A 23,925-nucleotide genomic window follows, 5' to 3' on the forward strand; every position below is an offset into this window, starting at 1 on the left:
AGCCCACACGCCCCATTCACGGTAATGCCCCAGAGAGGTGGACCACTGTTCATCTTTTATCCTGTGTTTTTATTGTACCTTTTCTATGTTCAGTATGTTCAGTTACACCAACACTTACCACTGTGTTACACTGCCCGCAGTATTCGGAAGGGTAACGTGCGGTATGGGTTTGCAGCCCAGGGCCACGGGCTGCGCCTCCAGCCTGGGCGTGTAGCAGGCTGGAGCCTCTAGGTTTGTGTAATGTTCTATGATGTTCACACAATGACAAACTCACCTGACAATGCATTTCTCAGAACATATCCCATCATTAAGCAATGCGTGATTGTAGTTGGAAAAACCTATAACGCTGAGAGGTATTTTTAAGAAATGTTTCCAAATATTTCTCCAAAATGTGTTCCACTAGATAGCACCAAAAAGGATTTGGTGGTGACATCAGTGTGGGACGGGCTGCCTCTCCAGCCTTCTCTGAGACCGTAGTAATGAACTTCCAATGAGGATATGGGATGCAGGATGTGCCACATGGATTTAACAACAGAACCCCTTTCCCGCAGAGTGCCTGTCAAGGGGTTTCATAAAACAGAGGGAGGGAATTCAATTCTCCAGGGAGGCATAATGTCATACAGACACACGGACCAGCTTAAAGGGGAAACGAGACTATGAACATTTGGTCGAAGGCTGGCAGGTGCTAGACATGCTGGTAGAGAGGTCCAAGTCCCACCAGGGCATCGAAACGGCTCTACGTCGCCCTGGCCGCCCCACTCCCAGCCCCCCGCATCCACCTGCTGTGCAGCCCCGCACTCCGCAGCCACACACATGAAATCTACGCTTTTATTTTTTGTTCAAAAATGTGCTTTTCCCCCTCAGTGAACTATAATTTCAGTCCAGACCTCCACCTCACCTTAAAAAAAAAAAAAACACGCACCCATATGCACGCGCCACCCTCCAACCAGGTGAAAAATCCCCGGCGATTAGTCTATAACAAATATTGACACGAGGGGGAAAAAAGCACGTTGAAATGTATTAGAATCAGAACCTGTACAAAAAAAAAAATTAAAATATAACCTGAAACTGCTCAAGTTCAGAAAGGCTAGTCAAGTCCATCGCTCTTGCCAGGAGAATGCCATCATCAGAGGGCTCTGGGTCACCAGTCAGGAAGGGGTGGGAAGAAAGACTTGGAAGCGGCGACAGGTCCTTCCCCAGACAGAGGGGCCTCGGTACCACCATCCCCACCCCAGACGCAGCCAGGAGGAATCAAAGGTCTTGGGGGAGCGGGTGTTGGCGGACAGCCCCAGTGGGCAGCGGGCCTTCGCCCCAAAGACCAGTGTGAGTAGGCACAGGCGGCAGAGAACACCGAGCTGGGAGAGACTTCTGCCCCGAGCAGACCCACAGCAGCCTCCGCTGGCGCTCAGACACCAGGAATTAGTCAACCCACTGCTCCCGACTAAGGAGAGATGGGAGCTGGGCTAAGAGGCTGAAAACCCACAGGTTTAGTAAACATGGCCCAGCGTCGCATCCCTCCACGGCCTGACCGGAGCTGCCAACAGGGCGCAAGGTAAGAGAGGGAAGACAGAGCACTCTGATACCTGGCTAGAGGCCCATCGTGGGCCCCGTGGTGCACGGGCTGGGGACAGAACGCCCTCCTCACTCAGAGGGGCGCCTCCTTCGCAGCCACCCCTGTGGGCTGGTTAAAGCTGCCTCCAGCTTCCGGCCAGCCTGACAATATGACAGGGAGCAAAAGAAAATCTGGGACGGAGACGAGCCCTTAAACAGAGTCGAGAACCTCCCGGGGAGAAGCCGGCCGGGCAGTGTCTGACCCTGTCGGGATGGCATCGGTGGAGCCCCTGAGTCTGAAGGGAAACTGAGGAAGGAGGGCGTGGGCAAGGGAGAGGGGTGACCGGTTCTTCTGGAACAGTACCAACAAGGTGCGGAGGCGCTGCTGAGGGGCCGGGCAGGTCTGGAACTCACTGAAGGTAGAGAGGGGAGGAAACAGGCCCTCGGCGTCCCCTCCCCACCTGACCCAGGCCTGGTGAGTACCAGCTGCCCCAGCCGGCCCTAGTGGCGGCTGGAGACCAGACCTTTCACTTTGGACATCTTCTTGGTGGGCTGCCTCTGCTCCGTGTGAGGGGGACACTCCCGTTCGGCCAACTGTTGTTCCATCTCCTGAGCCGAGGAGGACGCGGTGGCTTTGAGTGTCTTCTTGATGTTGGTAACCTGGGTGGAGACAATCGGCGTGCTCAGCCTGAGAGCACTAGAAACCCATCAAAACTCAAAAGTTGTTCTTATTATAATGGGTGCCACCCAGGGAAGTAGCCAGAATCCTCTGCATGAAAATCTAAAATTACCTCCAGAAACCCAGATAAGAAGAAACAAGCAGGGGCTGCCCATGGGAGACACGTGGAAAGGAGTTGAGCGACAAGGTGGGACTAATGCCTGCTTGGCTGAAAGGGGGGGAAAAGCCAAGTGGACGGGGACCACTTGGCAAAGAGGGACAACATCAAAGTGAAAGAAAGCAGCGGTTAAAATGGCCTTAGGAAGAGAAAGGGTGACCAAGAATTCTATACTAAACACTTGTTGTTGTTCGCGTATGAAACCAGGAGTTGCCACGAGAACTCTGGGAATACAGCTCCATGAGACCTTCCCGAACGAACAACTGGAAGGTGAACTTCGGCCGGCTAAGCGACGAATGATGAAGACGTAGTAAAAGAAATGGCAAAACACGATCGCTCTACTGTTCTCAGAATACCTTTCTGCACTTAACAAAGGAGGGGCTCGAACACATTTAAGCAACTCCTGAACCCCGTCCCCCGTCAGAACACACATCCTGTGACCACTGTGCGCTATTCTGCTGTGAATACTCTACGACCTCCCAGTTTGTTTCTCACCATGTACAGCGCCCCTACGGCAGCCTCTGCATTTACCTTTGCGGACTTTTGTGGCAACCATGAAGGACACGTGCCTAGAAGTGAGCTCTCCAGAGCAAACGGTCGGCTCATTTTACAGTTTCATAACCACTGCTGCCTTGCCTTCAGAAAAGAGACTGCACCAGCTCCATGCCTGTTTACGTACATGCCCCGGCACCAGCTCTGTGCATCTGTGATGCCTCTGCCCTTCGGCCAGCTGAGAGGAGGAAGAGCAGTTGGAGGAAGCACTAGGTATTTTTTTAATCATTAGAAGGACGAAAGAGAAGCCTGGTGCAGGGTAAGGTAGTATGTGTCTGCTGCTGAGAAAGCAAAGGGGCTTCCACGTGCTTGGGGAAGCGGGCTTGGTTTTCTAGAGAGTGAAAAGGCAGTTGTCAGGTCAAAGTTCTCGAGAGTCAGAGTCTCAGGAGCTTAAGAAACAGTCCAAACGCAGAGCTGAAGCAACACTGAGAGTCAGACAAAAATTACGTTCCTGCCTAGAGATGTATCATCGGCAGGATGAGCTTCGATGATGTCGTAGCTCATTTTTAATTTTGATTTTTGTTGTTTTGAGATGTAGAAACAGCCATGCCCCATACTGCTGTCTGCTGAATCAACTCTATAACCTTTCTAAAAGGAGCACAGGGGACTGTGGCCGGGACAGAGGGCAGCCTAAGTCAAAGCTGGGTTTACCCAGTGTTCTGCCAAACCAAGAAGCACCATCTCAGCACCCCAGGCTTCCCCTCCCAGGAGCTGTCTGCTGCCTACAGTAGAGTCACTTGGTGAGACAGTGAGTGAAAAATTTGGAGCAAGTGGATGGCTTGCCACTCTTTCTAAGAGATATTTTTGTTTGTTTTATGTTAAGTGTATTTTGATGGCCCTGGAGGAAAGATTGAGAAATGTGATTTCTCAGTTATCAATGCTTTATAAAATAAATGTTTATAAAAATACTCTTAAGACTTGTCAAGTTTGATATGCTAAGTATTCTGAGAAAAATTAATTAAAATCTTAATAAGAGGTCACATGATAAGTTTATTTCTTTGCATGTCAGTTACCTGTGATTTCCAATGTGTTAAAAGATACTGCAACTGAAAAATATACATTAAGACAATGGGGGGAAAAAACAAGATTCGTGCCCATATTTTCAGTACCTGGGATGCACTGCCTGAGAGAATTCGTTTTTAAGTTTCCCCAAAAGCTGACAAATTTTATCTAAATAAAATACTAGAAAACTAACAAGTTTTCAATACGAGGCCTGTATTTCCAAAAATGGTATCTTTCCAAGCAAATAATTACCTTTCTCATTTAGCAAAACAGCTTATTAAAAATAAACAAAAAAGTATGGCTTACTTCATCTTGGCTGATAAACACCATTTGACCCATTTTTTCAAGTTATTTATACAATAATTTTCACTAAACAATCAGCTTATACTACAAATAATTTTCTATACCAATTATTTACTATATTGAGGAATAGAGTAAAAAAACAAAATGGAGTCACTATAGTTAATCTGCTAAATCACTAAAATCAAGAAGGTCGAGGCCTGAGAAAACAGTTCTATTGTTAACTAGCCCGAGAACTTAAACTTTTGAACTTCCCAGTCCTGTGCCAATGACTGCATCCATGTCAGACCTCCAGTTAAACCCTGACTGTCCTCTGAAAGACTAAGGGAGAATGTTTACATATCCAGACCCCTTGACATCCACCTGGGTCCATCATCCAGACCACCTGACATCTGGCTGATAACTGTCCTGGACCAATTCTAGGGCTACGAATGCAGGACTGATTCTTCTCAAGAATGCACTTTTTTACTCTAAGAATTTAGTTTTTCTTTCTTCTCTGGAACATTCTGGGTATTGCCTAGTTGTGCTTCCGGTTTGTAAGCCCTAAGACCCTTGAATAAATCTTTGTCATTTATTTCTAGCCAACACCTTCAGAATCTTTGAGTTCATCCAAACATATCTGAGATTTACTGACAACCAGGCTCATAATGCCTACATGAATAAGGAAAAAGTATTTATTAATCCCCAAATAATGGGTCTACTTTTGATCGTCTGCACCTGTGTTTCCGTAGAATATGTCATTACAAGCCTAGCAGAAATTAACTGACGTTTCTCTTTTCATAGTGACCTCAGGTGACTTGGGCTAACTTTGGAGTCAGAGTATCTGTGGCTAAGCTGAGAAGCCAGGCCCTGACCTGCCAATCTGAGAGGTACGTGGCACACGCACCCCACTTACCAAGCCAATCTCCCCTGTCAGCCTCTCAACAGCCAACCTGCAATAGCTGAGCAGGTCTAAACCTGTTTCGGCCTCGTGAAACAATTTGGAGAAGTCTAATTCCTCTTTTGCAGAATCGCCCTTCAAATGATGACAAATACTACCCCCCGCCCCCAGGCTTGTCATCTTTGGCCTAAATGTCCCTGGTCCCTTCTAATTTTCTTCTTGAGTGGCCTGGCTTGCATCCCATCCCCGTCCCGTCCCATTACCCCAGATGACCTGGAGTTTGTCAAGCCCTTCAAAACATGGGCTTCAGGAATTTTCAGGTTCACCTGCTGGAAAAACTGTAGCCTTGCTCTGTCAGAGACCTTAAATATTCAGGTAAAAGGAGCGAGAAGAGCCTCTGGGGTCGGAAAACTTCTCTCAGCTGTAGGGCAAAGCGAAGGCAGACAACAGGAAGTAGAGCCCACAGCTGGAAAAGTCCTACAAAGAAACGAAGAGCTGGCGACAGAGAGGACAACTGTCCAGGAGGCACACTTCTGGTGCAGTCTAACTTAACTCTGGGGGGTTTTCTGCATAAGAGAAAACAGAGCTTACTTGGTCCAATCAGGCTTTATGACCTACACGACAAGAACAAAATCTACTTTGTAAACGTTGCAATAGCTATATATTAACATTCCACAGAACATCAGACATAGGCACATTCAAATATAAAGAAAAATATGCTCCGAAGTCAAATATAAATGAGAAGGTGCTCGCTTTGTGATTAGTTGAAACTAATCATTACCCCCACTCCCTGCAGAGTGCTTGCTCAGAGATAACGAATCAGCTCATGTTATTGTTTTACCTCCCCCAGTATGCTGGGGTTATAACTAATTAATGTATTCTTTCTGTGAAAGGCTGAAAGGAGACAATATTCTTATGCAGTATAGGAAGGAGCTGACTTCATTAAGAGGGAAAGCTCTCGAAGCTACAACTCACCGAAAGAAAGCTATAATGAGACTGGGGGAGAGACGTCAAGTTTTTCTCTTTGAGAACAAGCAATCTCATTTAAGAACTAATTAAATAAAGCCCATCAACTCAGTTGAGAAAATAGCTAAAATGTTAAGTCAAAGGTAACAGAAGCGTAAATACAAGCAGAATATGACAGAATTATACCTGCATTCTTTGTAGATTTATTTTCTTTTCAAGTCAACAAATATGTAGTGGACCTTTGCTGGGAGATGATCAGCATCCTACGCTTAGCAGCCCGATCATGTGCTTACCGAATGGAAAAGTGACAAGGCTCTGGGCTGTGACCATGCTCCTGTTCCTCACACTGATCTGTCTCAGAGTGTCAGAAGTTTATTAGTCAGTACATTCATCAGTGGTAGACATGGTGTTGGCCTTTTCCTAAAATTTCTTTCTCAAACTTAATCAAACCTTTACTGCCACCTGGTGGCAAAAGGAAGTATGTATCCAAAATAAATCCACTCCAGTTCATTAAAACAGAGTTTAGCAGTCCACTAACACACTTATAGAAATATTCAGTTCAACAAACATTTGAGCAATTACTATGGGTTAGGCATGGGACAAGGAATTGTTCTTACACAGACAAGAAACTCAGGTTTTATTTTCAAGGAGTACATGTAACAGAGTAGGAGAAATCTTCAAATCTCACAAATCTCCCTTAGAAAGGCACATCAACTTATTTCTTACATTCCTTAGCTGTCATTCTGGGCCCTGCTCTGCCACACTCCTGGTCACCTGACTTGTAAAACTCATTAAATACCATTAACCCTTCAAGCCCTATCACACTAGAGAAGGACTTCAGATATTAACATTTTGGTCTTAAGGGCTCCAAACAAATTCTGAGGTCACCCTGCAGGTGTCCAGGCTACAGGCAAACAAACAAATGCCCATTAACTCAAAGGCTGGCACCTGTGTCCTTCTAAGAAGCTGACAGTGTCCTGAACAACCAGGTGTCACTAAAACCACAATCAAACATTTTCATCCACTGAATTTTTTCCCTTTCTTCTTTTTTTAAGTATGAAATATGCATTTTAAAAGGTTATGAATGCCGCCCCTCCCACATGGCTTAAGTACAGCAGCACCAGGGTCTCGAAGCCCCATGTGCAACTGCAGCCCTCCTGCCGCCAGGCCTGGTAACCACTATTCTTCTGTCTATCTTTAAGGTAAACCCCCAAACTTGTTTCTTTTGCTCTTCAGCTGCAAAGGGCTCATGTACCGAGGAATTACAACATTCTCTGCTCTCCAAGCCTGCTCACGCTCTGCCATCCAGGAATCAGAAAGGACACAGAGAGCACCAACAGGGGGTCTCATGTGACACTCACCTCTACCCCAGCACCTGGTGCCTACCTGTTGGTGACTGCTTGTTTCACCTACACCAAGACTCACAGGACAAAGAAACAAAACAAGGATGCTCTGGAGCGGAAAACGAAGCTCCCTTCCTTACCTCTGCTTCTACCTGCTGCTGAGTTCGGCTGTGGTTCTCCTTGTACTGGTTGGCTCTCAGAACTTGCTGCTCGATGCCTAGCAGAACCGCTTCGCAGCCGTCACACCTACAACGGAGATAACCAGCCCTGAGCCACAGAAGGGCCTGGGAGCTGTCCTCCAGCCTCCGGAATCTCCCTCCCCAGCTCCCTACTGGGTCTCCCTGTGACACCCCCTCTGCTGGGGCTTTCGCCCCTTCGCTACTTCTAAAAGACAAGCATTTCTGAACACATGTCACAGGGCGCGTGGAGACAAACACAGAGGATGTGGGGTGGTTTCACAGAATACAGTTGTCATCTTCAATCTTTGTATCTCACGGGAAAGTTTCACAGAACGTGAGATTAGAGGAAGTAGGAGAGACTTCACTGATGAATCACTTTTCTTGAGAAAAAGTTATTTTCTAAAAACATCCTATTTTGGAGATTGTCCCCTTTCTCATTAGTTTAAGTTACTTCCTTATCGTCATCCTCCTCATTTTATTTTTCCTACTTTTTATCTTGAAATTTTTGAAACTTAAAAAGATTGAAAGAATGAATATCCACCATCCTTCCACTTAAGGCTGAGTAGCTGTGAACATTTGGCCATAATTGTGATGCCGCTCTACAGTCCCATTTTGTTTTGAATCTAACTGCAATGCCTGAACACAAGTTTTAAGAATCTGTACTAGTAAACATCCTCGGATGGGGGTGAGGATGGCACCTCTGGGTGGAAACATCTTGGGGGCTAAAAACAAAGGAAGCCAGACTATGAACATGAAAACTGTCAGCCAGCCTAAAAATGGCATAAGACAGCCAATGTTTTAGTAAGACTAGAAACCTAGATTCTACATGCCAGAACATTTTCATGGTAAGGGTAGTTTCTAAATTTATTTCTCATTTATTCTGATTTAACAGTTCGATAATCTTTTGAAAGCTTCTACTTGTGTCAGAGGTTGTAAAGGGAAGGTCTTTGGGGCCACATTTGAGCCAGAACTTAGGGTGAGGAGTCGGAAGCACATGCCCTGGGGTCCAATTGTAGCTGAAGTGAGGGAAACTCGGGGTGGGGGGTATTAGACTCCGGGGATCAAAGCTGGGCCTTTCATCTCTGGATACACTCCTCTTGGGGACAATACCCTCCCCCTCTGCACAAGGCTCACCTGCCCCGCTTCTTGACCTATGACACGCCAGGTGCCTGCCTCGCCTCACCTCCAATCACACTCTGACCCTGGGCCGCCTTCAACACTCAGCTAAAACCTCTCCTCTAAATCCATCTGGCTTTACAAGCCTCAAATCACATAAATAATTTCATAACAAACTCTTATAGAATCTGCAATGGTTCCTGCAAACATCAAATTCTACTAAAATAATAGAGTACGTGCAAACGTCCCACTTTTCATACACCAGAATTATCAAAAAGTCTGTGTGCGAGTCTGTGTTCCAACTTAGAATAACCCTGTCTTTACTTCCTTCACAATGTTTTATAAACACTAGCCCTATGTGTTACTGATGCTGAACACAGGTTCTCTTACCCAAAGGATCTTACCAACACTAACTTTCTGAGCTTGGTCTAACTCTGAGGCTGAGTTTGCAAAGCACAGGAGCATTGTCACAGCTAGGCTTTAGAGGCTCCATCTGCCAACCTTGGCATTTTATAGCCCACCATTAAACAGCCCCCGGCTACGCTAGGACAAGAACTATTTTACAACCAAGGCCCCAGGAGGCCTGAAAAGACTCTTGTTGCCACACCACTATAGTCACAAATGCAGCCCACCACTCTCTAGCTTACTGTCCTAAGGCCCCAGGTCCCCGGCAGCCCCAGCTAATACCTGGCGAACACATTTCCCCAAGCAGAGGACAGCTATCCCCTCCCCTAAAGACAAGGGACTCCTCCCTTCCTTCAGCCTCACCATTCGTGCAAGGTCTTGACAATATTATTGATGTCCTTCTTTTGGATGTCACGGCCAATGCAGAAATCCACTTCTAGCAGCTGGTTTCGCTGGTCCAGCTTGCCCTGGATGATGTCAGTGTAGACAGCCTCGATGATGAGGTCTTCCAGTTCCCGGAGGTTCCGCATCTCCAGGTCCTTCAGCAGCACGGAGTAGGGGATACACTGTAGATAAGGCCATGTGATATTTACAAAACCACCGGCAAACATTAAAGAAATGCAGGTGTTACCCACGTAGCCAACACCTGCCTCAAGGCTTTGGGAAATGCAGTCTGGTGGTAATCATTAAAATCTATGGCAACAAGAGATGGATAAATGAGCTGCGAGACCTGTGGGATTCGAACGAGACCCACAGTATCTAGAAATGCACTCTCTGAGATTCTCCGCCTCCTGGACTTTGCCCAGACTTCAGCTTTTCTGCTCTGAAGCAAACTCTTGGAGGTCTTGAAGACACTTTCCAGAGGAGAAAGGGAAATACTATATGCCACTCTGCCGCCTTCTGGAAGCTTGCAGACTTTGCATAAAACGCCAGATCATCACGAAACTCCTAACGATCTCAGAAGCTGGCAAGAAGAACTGGTTGCTTGCCCAGCAGAGTGCAAGCAAAAAATCTTGCTGGCTAACACATCCACCTACAGGTAGCCAGTTAGTGCGGCCAACTCAGCTGCAAACAACTGACGCTTACAGCTGTTTTCTCAAACGCTTGCAACCAATGTCAGTTCCCAGCAACAGGCCGTCACTGGGCTGCACCAACATTCTGCACGACTCTCAGACAGCTGGATATCGGAACATCCAGTTTTCTGCAAATCCTCTGACACGTCACTATTAACTTGAAAATTAACACAGCAATCAAATCTGTACAAGACATGAGGAAAATGCATATAGGGAAGAGAGGGTAACAGCAAACATATCTAGAGGGGTTTTCTATGACTAAAGGTCCGAACTCCAGGGGCAGGAGGTGGGCTTACAATGACAGGTTGCAGAAACAAGAAAAAACTTACTTCTACTCCTCACTACACTTGAGATGTCTATGATCGGGGAAGAAAAAAGGTCAAGTTCTCATTTCCTAACAAAATTGGCCTCCCACCTGAAATGCCAGGCTGAGAATCAGAAATTTGTGATTAGAAAAGGTAAAATGACTTCAGCAACTGAAATGACAACGCAAGAAGAAATATATATCTCTCAAGCTCAGTCACAGAGGGGAAATGCAAAAAGCAAACTTTTTCAAAGGCACAGCCCCTACAAAAAACTTAGACACTCAGGCTGGGATTGGGCGGAGAGCCAAAATCAATTATAAATGAACACAATCTGGATCCTGTTAATGACTCTGAGCAGCTGGTTGCAAGGCTTCTAAATCGAGTGGGGCAGAGATAAAGTGGAGTGGCATCTTTCAGGAAGTTAGGGTCTAAAGCTAGCATATAAGGCAAAACTTCCAATTAGTATAATTAACTTTGAAAATCCCCAGAGGAAGGCAGTAATTAAAAATCTACCTCTCAGTAAGTTCAACACAGCAAGTTTTTCCAGTATCAGTGCAGTTCACTGTACATTGAACAACAGATGAAGAGGTAACCTTGCCTTGAGATGCCCTGCTGTTCGAAAAACACATATTTTTAGATAGAAGTCTTCCTTTAGAACAGCAAAATGCTCACGCCACAAGAGGTACCACGGCATGCCAGAGCTGAGACATCTTTCACGATCGCTCTTGGGCATACTTTTCCTAAATGGGATGGTGAGTAACTATCAACACTATTTTAATTATCATTTTCTCTTTTGATGTTTGCCAAGCAAATTTTATGTGTTTATGATGTGACTCGACTTTTTGCATTTCCCCTCTGTGATGGAATTCCTGCAACGATGCCAAGGAGAGACGTGCCTCGAGGTGAGAAGGAAGACAGGAAAGGGTTCTGGACTGTACCTTCATTCTCGACGCCAAGCTCACGATGGTAAGGTGTTTCAGCTTGTTCTGCTGAGCTGTGCTCAGTTCTGGCAGGCTCTCCTTGTTGGCTGCTCAGTCCCACCCACCACAAAAAAATCAAGACACAAAATCAAATTAGGATTTCTTTATGGAATGAGCACACCAATTCCCCACACCAAATCTACCGCTGAATCACTGTCAAGACTCTGCCCTTATTCATTAGGCAAACATTCCACAGGCACCTCTTGTCTTCCTGGGAAGACCACGTGCTTCCCAAGAAAAGACGCAGTCTCTATACACAGGAGCTTAATCTCCTGAAAAGCCAGGCATGAGTGCATAAAATGACACGAAATTATCTTCATGGAATACTACTGTGACATTCAATCAAGTCCAACATGTCATCGCTGAGCATGTTATGTGCAAGGCACTGTCTTAAATGATTCAGGGGCACCGAAAGTAACTAGGACGGGCCTTGGCAGGGCTGCCGTGTTACACGCCTCCAGAGGCACCAGCCACTCAGGCTACGTGACTCAAAGGCCCTGGAATTGTCTTCAGTTTTACAATCAGATAGCTCAACAGCTACCAATGCAAGGCAGAACTACCACATGAAAAGTACAAACTACCAGAAGAGAGCAAAAGAGTGAGAAGGAGGGGGAGACGGAGAATGGGAGAGAGATAGGGAGAGAAGGGGAGAGGGAAAGAGAGACAGACAGCAAGAGAACTCAATCGCATGGGGGAGAAAAAAAGAACTGTGGTGTCTGAGATGAGCCTTGCAGGATGGGCGAACTTTTCGTCATAGCAATGATGACAACAGCAGCCACGGCAGCAGCCGCAGGTAACACATACAGCCAGCTTTACTTAGTGCAGACACGGGTACAGATGCACAAACACAATCTAGTTAGTCCTCACAACCACCTCGGGAGACAGAGTCCAAAGGCCTTCAACTCTTTATCCACAATCCTGGATTCCAAACAGGTGAATCCAAACTGGTTTTTTTTCCACGAGCATGTGGCAATTCCAGACCTGAACTGAGGCAGGCTTTTTATTCCACTTGTTGTGATTATTCATTTGTTTTGCTGCAAAATTATGAACGTGTTTGACTACAGGTGCTGCCCTCAAAGGTGTTACATAAAAAGGCATATGCTTCATTTTGCCTTTTTAAAGTCCCCCAAAATTCTAAATTCTGAAACATCTAGCCCAAAAAGTGTAGGTAGAGGGCTGTGGACCTGTATTATTAGAGATAAGGAAAACTGAGGTACAGATGGTTATTTAATTTGCCAAAGGGCACAACCAGTGGAAGTGGAGCGAGAATGTAACATAGGCAGTCTGGTTCCCGAGTCTGCGCGATGCTGTCTCTTTAGTGAGAACGAAAACGGAGGACACACGCATTGGAACAAAGCAAAGGTTAGAAAAAACTGGCAAGTGGCAAGATGTCCAGTCAGACAGCAGCTGAGAGTAAGCAGAAACGACCAGCAAAAATGACAGTGAGAAAGAGGAGGCGTCGGGGATACAGGAGGGAAGGCGCTCAGTCACACTAAAACGACCAGGCTTTTGTCATGCCACTAAATAAACCAGGGGAGGCAGACAAAACTGGCTGGGATGGAAGGCAAGTTAGCATTAGGACACGCATGCACCTCATTAACGACATTGATGGCTCGAAGTTAAAATGACTCAAATGACCTACAAAAGAGAACAGGCTCAGTAGACCATGGAGTATTAGATTATGGAATGTTAAAAGTGACTACGCAGACTTAAAACATGGCTAAATATCTATGAAATAAGTGAAAAAAGCAAGATATAAAATTGTACACATAATCTAATTCTGTCCCCATAATATAAAACCCAAGCAGAGGGGGAAAAATCCAGAACCATAATCCTAACAGTAGTTTAGTGCTGTAATAACTGTGAGTGACTTTTCCACCCTATTTCCAAATTTTCTTCAATAAAGTATAATGATATTATTTTGACAATATTTAAAATGCTTAAATATTTTACGAGTGGGTATTCTGACATTTCACAAAATTCCAAGTGTTCTACAAACATCAGTCCTCAAGAATCTCATTGCAAAATAAACAAGGGCTATATTTATGGATGAGCATAAACACAGTCCCCATTTTACCCACTGGAAAATACAAGCTGGTAAGGGAAAGTCCTCATGTGAGAACAGCCAGGTCAAGAAGTCCCCACCCCATGCTTTATATTCCAAACTTCAGCGGCCGTCATGGAGGCAATGCACCTAAACAGAGGGACATAATTTTAAAAAGTCTTTGGTGGATCTTAACCAACTCACCTATGTAATCTGGGTATGTTCCATAGGCAAACAGGTTCAGCAACTGCAAATAAGGAGCATTAGCTCCTTCTGCAAGCTGAGGAGGAAAAGAAACAGTCACAGATCAAGCTGTCTACCTATCACTCCAGTGTTCAAGCAGAGGGCAGGTGACCAAGTGCCATAGTTCTGTACTGTTTCATTAGTTGAGCCCTTCAAACTCTTTCATTCTTGGGAGGAAAATAAATAAGACTATTAAAGCTCCCAACTTAACTTTCATCTCTCAGGAATACATGAAATTACGCTCCACACAGCACGCCCAATAAATGCTTTGCCTCACACACACACACGCACATAAAGCAGTAAGTACTGGAAGCAGTTCAAGTTTTCTCAGGATTCCCTTGCCATTAAAACAAACACTGGAGCAGCCTTGTCTACACACCAGCTTGGCAGGTACAGCCCGAGCCACCATTGATCCTAACTGAACAAAGTGCAGGGTTGGTTCCAAGTTTCAGGACTATATGTGGACTATGAACACTGGGAGGGATTATCACAGCACAAGATGCGACAGAAAAGCCAGGTTGGGACGGCAAACCAAGTTTTCCTTAAAATGACTTATTCCTCACTGATGCTGGTGGCAAAGAGCCATCTGTAGATGAAAAATTTAAGAGATGCTATCCTGCCGGGAACTGCTCTGCTATCAGTTAGTTACCTTAACTGCGTGTTTCTTTTACTCACAAATACGTACCTGTTATTCTTCCAATTTACCAAACTCAGTAAATTCTAAATGGAACACCCAAGTTATTCTGTGGACACCAATGGTAATACTACTCAAGTTTAACCATCTTTTCAAAAAAGGTTCCAAGAACTACATCCATAACTTCAGATCTCTGAAAGGCAGCTGGCTTATTCCAGTTTACATGTGAGAAAAACAAACTGTAGGGAGATAAATGTGATTTGCTAAAAGCACTCCTATGAGAACTCTGGCATCATAATACCTGAGTCTACATTCTCAGGTTTATCAAGAACCTCCTGAGGTCCTGAATCAGAGGTGGATGAAACCATAAGGTCTAGCCTCCACTTTTTAGACAGAGGATTACAAAACTAGCGGTAACAGATTGTCTTCTCTAGACCAGTTTCTCCAAAACTTTTCCCACTGGCCCAAATCAATAAGGTCTTTCCATCTTTAATTTTCATCCATCTCCTCTTAGCCAATCTTTCATAGTTACAAAACAACTAGTTGGCATATTCATTCAGGCTTTTCATGAACCTGAAGGAACGTATTACCCCTTGGTCATCTCTTCCGTTGAAAAATGATTACCTATCAAGCCATGAAAACACATGGAGGAAATTCAAATGTATATTACTAAATGAAAGAAGCCAATCTGAAAAAGCTACATACTATAGGAGTCCAACTATATGACATAATGAAAACATCAAAACTACGAAGATAGTAAAAAGATCAGTGGTTGCCAGGGATTAGAGAGGAGGGAGGGATGAACAGGCAGAACACAGGATTTTCAGGGCAGTGAAACTGCTATATGATACTGTAATGGTGGAGACGGGTCATTATACATTTGTCCAAACCCATATCGTGTAAAAAACCTAGAGTGAACCTTAATGTAAACCATGGACTTTGGGTGATAATGCTGTGTCAATGCAGGTTCCACTCTGGTGGGGGATGCTGATAATGAGGGAGGCTGTACGTGTGAGGGGAGAGGGTATATGGTAAATCTCTGTTCTTTTCTCTCAATTCTTCTATGAATCTAAAACTGTTCTAAAAAATAAAGTCTATTGAAAAGAAAAAAGAAAAAAAGAACCCAGTTCTCTTAAATTTTCTCATAGGATTCCTCTTCTAGCTCTGGTAAGTGAAATTTTTACTGAAAGCCCACTGTGTATCAGGCTACATATTAAGTTCTAAGGAAACAATGGTGAGCACAACAGAGCACACAGTCTAGCAAGCAAAACTGACATTAAATAAAAATTCACAATTGAAAAATACAAGCAAGTCTTTGCTGAGGGTCACACTAAGCTGTGAGCTGTTTCAGGGGTGGCTTTAGGAGTCAGCAACATGGCAGAAGACATCAAGGCCAAAATCAAGAACTACCAGACTGCCCCTTTTGACAGCCACTTCCCCAACCAGAATGAGACCAGGAACTGTTGGCAGAACCACCTGGACTTCCACTGCTGTGAGAAGGCAATGACCATCAAAGGGGGTGATGTCTCCGTGTGCGAATGGTACCGGTGTGTTATAAGTCTCTCTGCCCCATATCCTGGGTGTCGGCCCGGGACAACTGCCAGGCAGAAGGCATGTTTCCTGGGAAGATCTGAATTGGCTCCCCACCGCCTCTTCTCTGTCCTCTATCCTTCTCCCAGAGTGGTGAGGGGGGACCTGGGTACATCCCACCTGGGATCCTGAATCATAGCTTAACTAATAATAAATACTTGCTGGAAAAGTATAAGGCTGTATGTGTAAAAGAGCCGGATGACTGGGCAAGAAGCTGGGGTGGAAACAGTGCCTGGATCAGTAAGAGGGGCTTCAGAGTGATTATTTTTTTGTTTTGTTTTTAATTTTTATTTTATCAAACTATGACCACCTCTTCTGTGCCAGACAACAGAGTGAGTGATTATACAAAATAGCCCCAAGCCTCTGTATGTACTAAAATTTATCTCGATGTTCTTTTAATTATCTGTACAATTTTTTAAAGTTTTCTTATGCAATTTTTGAGCCACATGAAAATAGTATAATAAAAACTAATATATACCCACCCGAAAAAAAATTAAAAGAAAAAAAGAAAAGTGGTTCTTCCTGTCCTAGTTGCTGCAGGGAGAGGTGACGCCATGTCCATGCATCTGCAATAAATGGTCATGGAGAACTCCAGTTTCCTGATTGAGAGGAGTAAGCAGATGTACAGCGGCTAGTCCAATAATCTGAAGGCCTGCAATGCCTTCTGCTACGACAGGTTGATTCGCCACAAAGCAGCTACAGCAAAGGTGTCCTAGTGGTCATGAAGTGAAGAACCAGCCAACAAAAGCCCACCAACCCCTACTTGTGGACCACCATCAACGAGAACGCCTGGGCCACCCTCAGCAGCATTGTTCACATGATCTACGAGAACAAGCACCACCAAGATCTGCGAATGGTGGCCTTCTGCAGAGTCAGCACCATCCTGGGCAGCCAGAAAGAAGCTTTGAGAGGAAGCCAACCCACCCCACAAATGGCTCCTGAACACAAGCCCCCAAAGTAATAAAGATGTCACCAGACTTTTCTATCCATCAATCAATAAATATAAAAGTATCAAGCAATAAATGAATACAGTTAGCCCTCCATATCCGCAGGTTTTGCATCTGCAGATTCAACAATAAATCAAAAACATTTGGGAAAAAAAAATACCTGAAAGTTACAATAAGCAAAACTTGAACTAGCCACACATCAAGTGCTATGCTGAATGCACACAAATGAAGTGATATATAGGCATACCCTGCCTTAGCCTATAGGCAAATATAGGTTACATGAAAATACTACACTATTTTTTCTCCTGTAGATACCAAGGGAAGACTGTATTAAAGTATCCAAAGTGAGAAGTAGAGATTGAAAAGTATAGGTAGCTTTATATCCCTTTGTTCCACCTGGTCATTCTTCACTAGATCATCTCATTTTTAAGGCACAACAAAAGCCATGTTAAACATCCGTACATGCTGATACTCTACTTCTCTAACTTAACATAATCAATTGGATTTTTCCCTATTTTCAAATTATTAGTCACCTTATCTAACTTTACCCTAAGTTCAGATGAAAATATCGACTAGAAGGAGTCCAGGACATGATCTTTGCTCTCCTCCCTTGTCCTGCCAATTCCCATCTCTCCCTCAACAGGGCACCTCACAGGTCCATGATACTTTGTCACTGAAATGCCTTAAAAACCCGGAGAATCAAAGGAAGGCTTAGAACAAAGAAGACAGAGAAATTATTGAGAAAATGCTCTTACCTCCTGCACATTGGCCAACTCCAGCAGTTCTCCAAAGACATACACTCCAGGAGCCTCCAAGACTTGGCTGATGAGAGCAGTGAGAGCTGAGCCACTAGTACCTTTGGCTAGCAAAATAAACTGTTCCAGGAGGTTACTTGAAGGCTTCTGTTCACCTGCCATTCTCTGGCCTTGAGATCTGTCCAAAAGAAAAGTGTTTCCATGACTCTCTTTTGCAAAGTCTGTGCTTATTTAATGCTGGATCAGACATCAGAATAATTTTATAGTATTAAAAAAAAATAAAAACAGTTCCTGAGTCCAGATGCTATGACCATGTTGTGAGATGGGTAGGGTTCAACCTGGAGTTAAAAGGATTTTGTCTTTATTCTGAGGTTTGAAACCTGCTCAGTAAAAGCCACTTCATCCCCATCTGGCCCTCTCCCAAAGACAGCACATTCTAAGCCCTTAAACCAAACCAGGACTTAAAGAAACACACAGGAGTTCTCAGTAGCTGTTTTAGATCCACCTCATTTATTGGCACTAGTTAAGAAAATCTTGTCCATACAGAGGCAGCAGATGTAACCAAAAACAACCAGTTAGTTTCCCGTGAATCATTAGACTCGCACCTGCAGCCAGATACAGATAAGGAAAAGACAAAAAACAGGCAAGAAAGATGTCTCATTTAATCAAATAACTCATTTAAGCATAGAAGAAGGGGGAAAATCATCTTGAAAAATAAGCAGGAACATATTCAAACTAAGAAAATACATGCTGTCTAAGTCCATAAAGAAAATCTCTCTATTTGGCCTCCCACTGATATGTAACATTTTACCAAACAAGACTTCAGAATTTGTATGAAACCTCAAGGAAACAATAAAAGATATGAGAAAACAATGAAGATATTTATTGCTGTCCTGAAGACATTAGGGACAGAAGAGTTCTTCAACTGTATAATCTAATCACATGCTGAGCGAATGTGAAAACACACACTGCATACCTACTGTACAGGAGTCCCGTATAAGAAAAGGTTACTCCTCCAAGAATATTACGTATTGGAGCAATATGACAAAATGAAGAAGAGAGGTATAGTAAGCTGTAGCAGAGAACAAATCAAACAGGATAGTTTGGTGCAAAAGTCACCGAGTTTTCCTGTAGAGGTAAGTACACAGAGCTGCTGCAGCCCTTTCACCGCATTAGAGAAACAAGTTATGTCGCCATACTTAGGGTTACCTAAGAAGGTCTTGATGGAGACAGAAGAAGTGAAGTGCTAGGGAATAAAGGTTGCTAAAGAGGGAAAGGGAAAGAAGAGAGACAAGGCGAGGGGAGGAAGGTGATCGTTCAGAGAGAAGGTACAAAACCTCCCGTCCAAATGGACGCGTGTGAAGAGATTGAATGGAAGGGCCTCGCGTGGAGAGAGATTCAAGAAATGAACTGAAACTTTGGACCCTCAAAAAAAAATCTCGGCCGAAGGAGCAAAGGCCATTGGGGCAAAGAGGTAAGGAGGCGCTGCTAACCGCTTTCACCTACAGTGGGAGGGCCCGAGTAGGAGGCCAGAGACACAGGGGAGATGAAATCCCGTCGTGGGGGGACGCTACTTTGATGGACAGTAAAGGGGCAAAGAGGCACCCTTTGGGGGTGGAGAAGCGAAAGCGGCCTCGGTGCGGGAGCTGAGGGTCTCAGTCTGGGGTGGACTTCAGCGCGTGCGGAACCGCGGCGTGCTCTAGGCAGGGCCGCCTGTGCGGAGTGAAGAGCTGCGGGGCGCACTCCCCGGGGCGGGGGCGGGGCGGTGTGACCGCGGGTTTTCTCGGAAGCCGGGCGAAGCCCAACAGCGCGGACGAGACTGGCGCGCCGGGTCTTGCCTTCTCGCTGGCCCCTACCTGTTCTCGCCGCCTCCCCGTCCTCTCGGTCACTGTCTCGGCCTCCCGGCGCCTGCCTGCAGGTTGTCAAGCGTCCATGATCGGTTCGGCGTCCGACGCTTTTCTACCTCCGCCGACCCGTCGCCCTTGCCTCTCCCCCGGAAGCCTCCCGTCACTGCACTCGAGTTCCGCCCACACTAGGGGTTCCTCATGTTCAGTAGCCCTAGACCTCCAGTTGGGGCTGGGGTGGGGGGGGGGGGGGGGAAAGGGTCTGAGCCAGATCACTCAGAATAGGGTGGGCAGAGGCCTGAGAAAGGGAATGCAGCCTAGGTGGTACCGGGGCCCAAACTATCGCCATCACCATCCTGGACCCGAAATCCACCCCTTGGGTCAATCTCTACCCCCAGGAGCTCCCTATGCGGGGTATGAAGACATATTAAGCCTAATAACAACTACTGTTTATTGAGCATTTTTCCATGTGCCAGGTGCTGTATATTATCTCTTTGAATTCCCATAATAACGCTATGGCCTGTAATAGTCCCATTTTTCAGGTGAATTAACTAAGCCTAAAATCCAAAGGGTCAAAGTCCCCTTGAGAACCCAGGCTATCTGAAGCCAAAGACCATGTTCTTGACCTCTTTTCTGAAAATGAAAATGTTTTAAAATAAGCAAGAGATAGGTTGAGTCAGCAATGCCTCTATGACCAAAATGACATTTGTGGCTGCTCTTGGGACTTACTAACTCCCCTGGAAGACAGCCAAGGAATGCTATATAACTTAACACTTAAGGTGATTCCTTTACAGTATACACCACAGACTTTCAGGTCTAAAAGAGAAGGAGACTTCTATTTGGATTTTGTGCATTAGAGTGCAGAAATCAGACCAGACAGATGCAAAGGAGCCTAACAACAACCCATTCATGTATTCAAAAATTTTCTTTAGCACCTATTATGTTCTATAAAGTTATTTGAACATAAGACAAGATTCTTGCCTTTGAAAAGTTTCAATGTCTTAAGTGATATGAGAGACAACGCTTTGGAAGCACAGAACAGAGGGAACACAAACAGCCATCTTCCAGGCAAAAAAAAAGGAGGGGGGGGAGAAAAGGAGGCAGTGACCATAGTCACAGAGGCTTGCACTGTGAAGCACATACTGATGCAGCAAAGAATCCTAGAATGGCTGGAACCCAGGGTTCAGGGGTGAGAAATACAGAGCTGGAGTCAGGTCATCCAGGTTCTGGGAAAACCAAAAGCCTGGCACTATACCCAATAAATACCTAAATATAGCAAAGTTCTTATCTAAGAGAGCTCACAGACCCCTTGGAGAGACAGGCCTGTTTGGCTATGACAGACAGTTGCCACAGGCACCTAGGAGTACAGATAAGGCTCTTCTGACTGTGCCCTGAAGAGAGGTGATTTAAGGCAGGCTTCTGGAGGAGATGAGGGTTGAGTTGAGCCTAGAAGAATGAGCAAGCAAATTACAAAGGGCATGAGACATGTAAAGGAGTTTTTATTTTATCTTAAGGACACTAGGGAGCTATTTAGTGTTTTCAAGTTGTGGAGAGGTACGAATAATTGCCATTTTAGAATGATCACACTAGCTGCTATAGGAATGGATTGGATGTGGAGAGAACTGGAGCAGAGAAACCCTTGAAGTGACTTGATATATTCCAGATAATAGGCTATGAGATCTTTAACAAAGGTAGTGGCAGCTGGGCATGTAAAAGAAGGGAAGTTGCTGGGGACATTTAGACCATAGAAGCTATCAGACTTGGTACCAGTTGAAAGCAGAGAAAGGGCAGGAGGATATTACCTAAGATTCTGGCTGGGGAGGACAGAGCTGTCAGGAGGTGATGTTAAGTGAACGAGACTGCAGGAGAGGAGGGGCAAATTCGGTGATGGAAGGAAGACAATGAAGTTCTGTTTGAGTTCATAAATATTCCAGCAGTGCCGCTAGTTCCTCCAGAACAATATCCAGACTCTAAGGCTGTGGCTAAAACTCTCCACATTTTGTCTTCCGCCTACCCCCCTAGCTTCGTCTGGCCTCTCCCTTTTTAGAGCCTGAACTCCAGGCCTTCCCAAGCCTAACACAACTTACACCCTCCCTCACAGCAGCACCTCAAGCTTGTTCTACTTTTTCGCAAACCTCTTTCCTCATATTTTCCTGTTAAAAATCCCACCAACCCTGTCCACAAATATTTCTTAAATTCTATGCAAAAAGCATTAATCACATAAAAAAAAAAACACCACAACACTGAACTATTGCACTAGAATTAAGAATTAAGAATTTCTGTGTATCAAAAAGAGTGAAAAGACAAGCCGCAGACTTGGAAAAGATATTTGCAAGCATATGTCAGACAAAGAACTCCATATCCAGACCATATAAAGAACTACAAATCAATAAGACAAACAGCCCAATAAAAAAAGTAAAAGACTCAAACAAGTACTTCACAAAAGAGGACATTCAAATAGCCAATAAGCATATAGAAAGATACTCAACACAAGAGACGATGTAAATGAAAACAACACGTAATGAAATGCCACATTTAGCAAAAATGGCTAAAAATAAAAGACTGGCAACATCTGATATTGACAAGTATGAGAGTCACCTAGAACTCTCTTACATTGCTAGTGAAGGTGAAAATCAGTACACTTGGAAACCTGACAATATCTGCTATTGCTGATCATATGTACACCATACAAGCCAGCAACTCCTCTCCTAGAAATGAGTGCACAAGTCCACAAAAAAAACATAAGAATGCTCATTGCAGCTTTGTGAAATATAGCCAAAAATTGACATCTGATAACCTAAATGCCCATCAACAGTAGAACACGTAAATAGTGCTATATATGTATAATGAAACACTACTCAGCAATTTAAAAAAAGCCAAGCTACTGCTACATTCAACACAGATGAATCTTACAAAAATTGTTGATGAATGAAAACAGCAAGACTCATACTGTATATACTGTATGATTACATGTAAATGAAATTCAACAACAGATTCAAAACTGATCTTTGGTAACAGAAGTCAAAAGAGTGGTTATCGGGATGAGAGGATGCAGTACTGACTAGGAAGGGACACAGGGGGTCCTGGAAATGCTCTGCATCTTGATTTGGGGGGTGGTGACACAGGTGTACACATATGCAAAAACTATGCCTTTACTGTATGTTAGACCTCATTAACAAAAAAAATCTAAGGATAAAATTTTTTAACATAGAAAAAAAAATCCTACCCATCCTTCAAGTTCAAATACCATCTCCTCTATCAAGTTTTGCCAGCTGAAATAAATCTCTCCATAAGAGCCTCTGTAGCATTCTGATTTCCTTTCTTTCATGCCATTTATCATAGTCCATCTTGAATCTCAGTGGAGTCTCCTTATTTCTCTAACTAGATGGTTATCTCCCTGAAGGCAGTAACCATGTCTTTCACCTTTTGCTGACAGAGAGCCTGGCAAATAAGGAAAGCGGAAAAAACTATTTGTTGAATTACATGGAAGGAAAAGTTGGGTGGATGCCCAGATGGGAGAAAGGGGGACAGGAAGAGGAAGGCCTAGGAAAAGAAATAGAAGATCTCCAAGGAAACCTTAGCTTACACTACAATTTTACCTAGTTCCTGAAATCGCATTTAATGTCACCTTGAGCAACGAGAACGAATCAAAACATCAAGTCCTACCGAGGCTGAAGATAAACATCACACTTTCAGGAAATCCATCAAATAGATGCTTACTTAACCTCTAAGTGTTTCAACCTGATGGGGAAATTCCACCAAGGAGAATAATCACCAAGGAGAATAATAATCACATAGCCATGCTGCTAAAAATATCACCAGCTTAGCGTGCAAAGAGCCCAGACTGCGGGTCAGGAGCCTTAGAGCCGAATTCTAATTCTGCCCCAACTTGCTGTGACCCGTGAACAATCTCTTAGCCTCTGTTGGCCTCAGTTTCCGTATATGTAAAACAACAGGGGTTGGATTAGCAAATTCTCTAAAGTCCCTTCCTGTATTGGTATTCCGGGTATACAATCGCTCTCGCTCTCAGCCCTACGCAGAAGCACAACAGAAACCCCGGCAAACCACGTAAAAGGCTCCCTAGACCAAAAAACAAGCATGACTTAAAGGCGTCATTTTGTTATATTATCTTTCATGGTTTAATCAGTGTTTTTGTTTGTTTGCAGCCTTACCATGATTTGCAGGAGATTTCTGAGTTCCATGTAAACAGAAGTTACATCTCTGTGGGTTGTCATCTTCTTTGAGAGTGAAGAGGGTCTTCCCGCCTGGTTTCAACTCTCGGGATCCAGAAACCACCAAACCTGAGGGAGGGCGTATGAATTTGCGCACACGGCACGGCACACTGGAGTCTAAGTTACAGAGGAATGGGATGCAAGGAAT

At 44.5% G+C, this 23,925-nt stretch overlaps 1 protein-coding gene and 1 pseudogene across 4 annotated transcripts; one reads left to right on the forward strand and one right to left on the reverse strand.

The window, feature by feature from the left end:
- Nucleotides 1-814: 814 nt before the first annotated feature.
- COPS7B (COP9 signalosome subunit 7B) lies at nucleotides 815-23,905 on the reverse strand. Of its 4 annotated transcripts, none has more exons than XM_039855952.1 (7): nucleotides 23,718-23,905; nucleotides 17,702-17,879; nucleotides 13,737-13,812; nucleotides 11,447-11,535; nucleotides 9,494-9,696; nucleotides 7,571-7,676; nucleotides 815-2,211 (listed from the first exon to the last, which is right to left on the reverse strand). In XM_039855952.1, exons 2-7 carry the CDS (start codon nucleotides 17,861-17,863, stop codon nucleotides 2,053-2,055), a joined length of 795 nt encoding a protein of 264 aa, XP_039711886.1. In that variant the 5' UTR covers nucleotides 17,864-17,879; nucleotides 23,718-23,905; the 3' UTR covers nucleotides 815-2,052. The 4 variants fall into 4 exon arrangements, with proteins under 4 accessions (XP_039711886.1, XP_039711885.1, XP_039711888.1 ...); XM_039855951.1 differs by lacking the exon at nucleotides 23,718-23,905 and adding an exon at nucleotides 19,558-19,705; XM_039855954.1 differs by lacking the exon at nucleotides 17,702-17,879.
- Nucleotides 15,725-16,043, forward strand: LOC120597182 (cytochrome c oxidase subunit 6B1-like; annotated as a pseudogene).
- Nucleotides 23,906-23,925: the final 20 nt, after the last annotated feature.

The sequence above is a fragment of the Pteropus medius genome, unplaced genomic scaffold (assembly GCF_902729225.1).
Source record: "Pteropus medius unplaced genomic scaffold, Ma_sr-lr_union100, whole genome shotgun sequence".
Lineage (NCBI taxonomy): Eukaryota > Metazoa > Chordata > Mammalia > Chiroptera > Pteropodidae > Pteropus > Pteropus medius.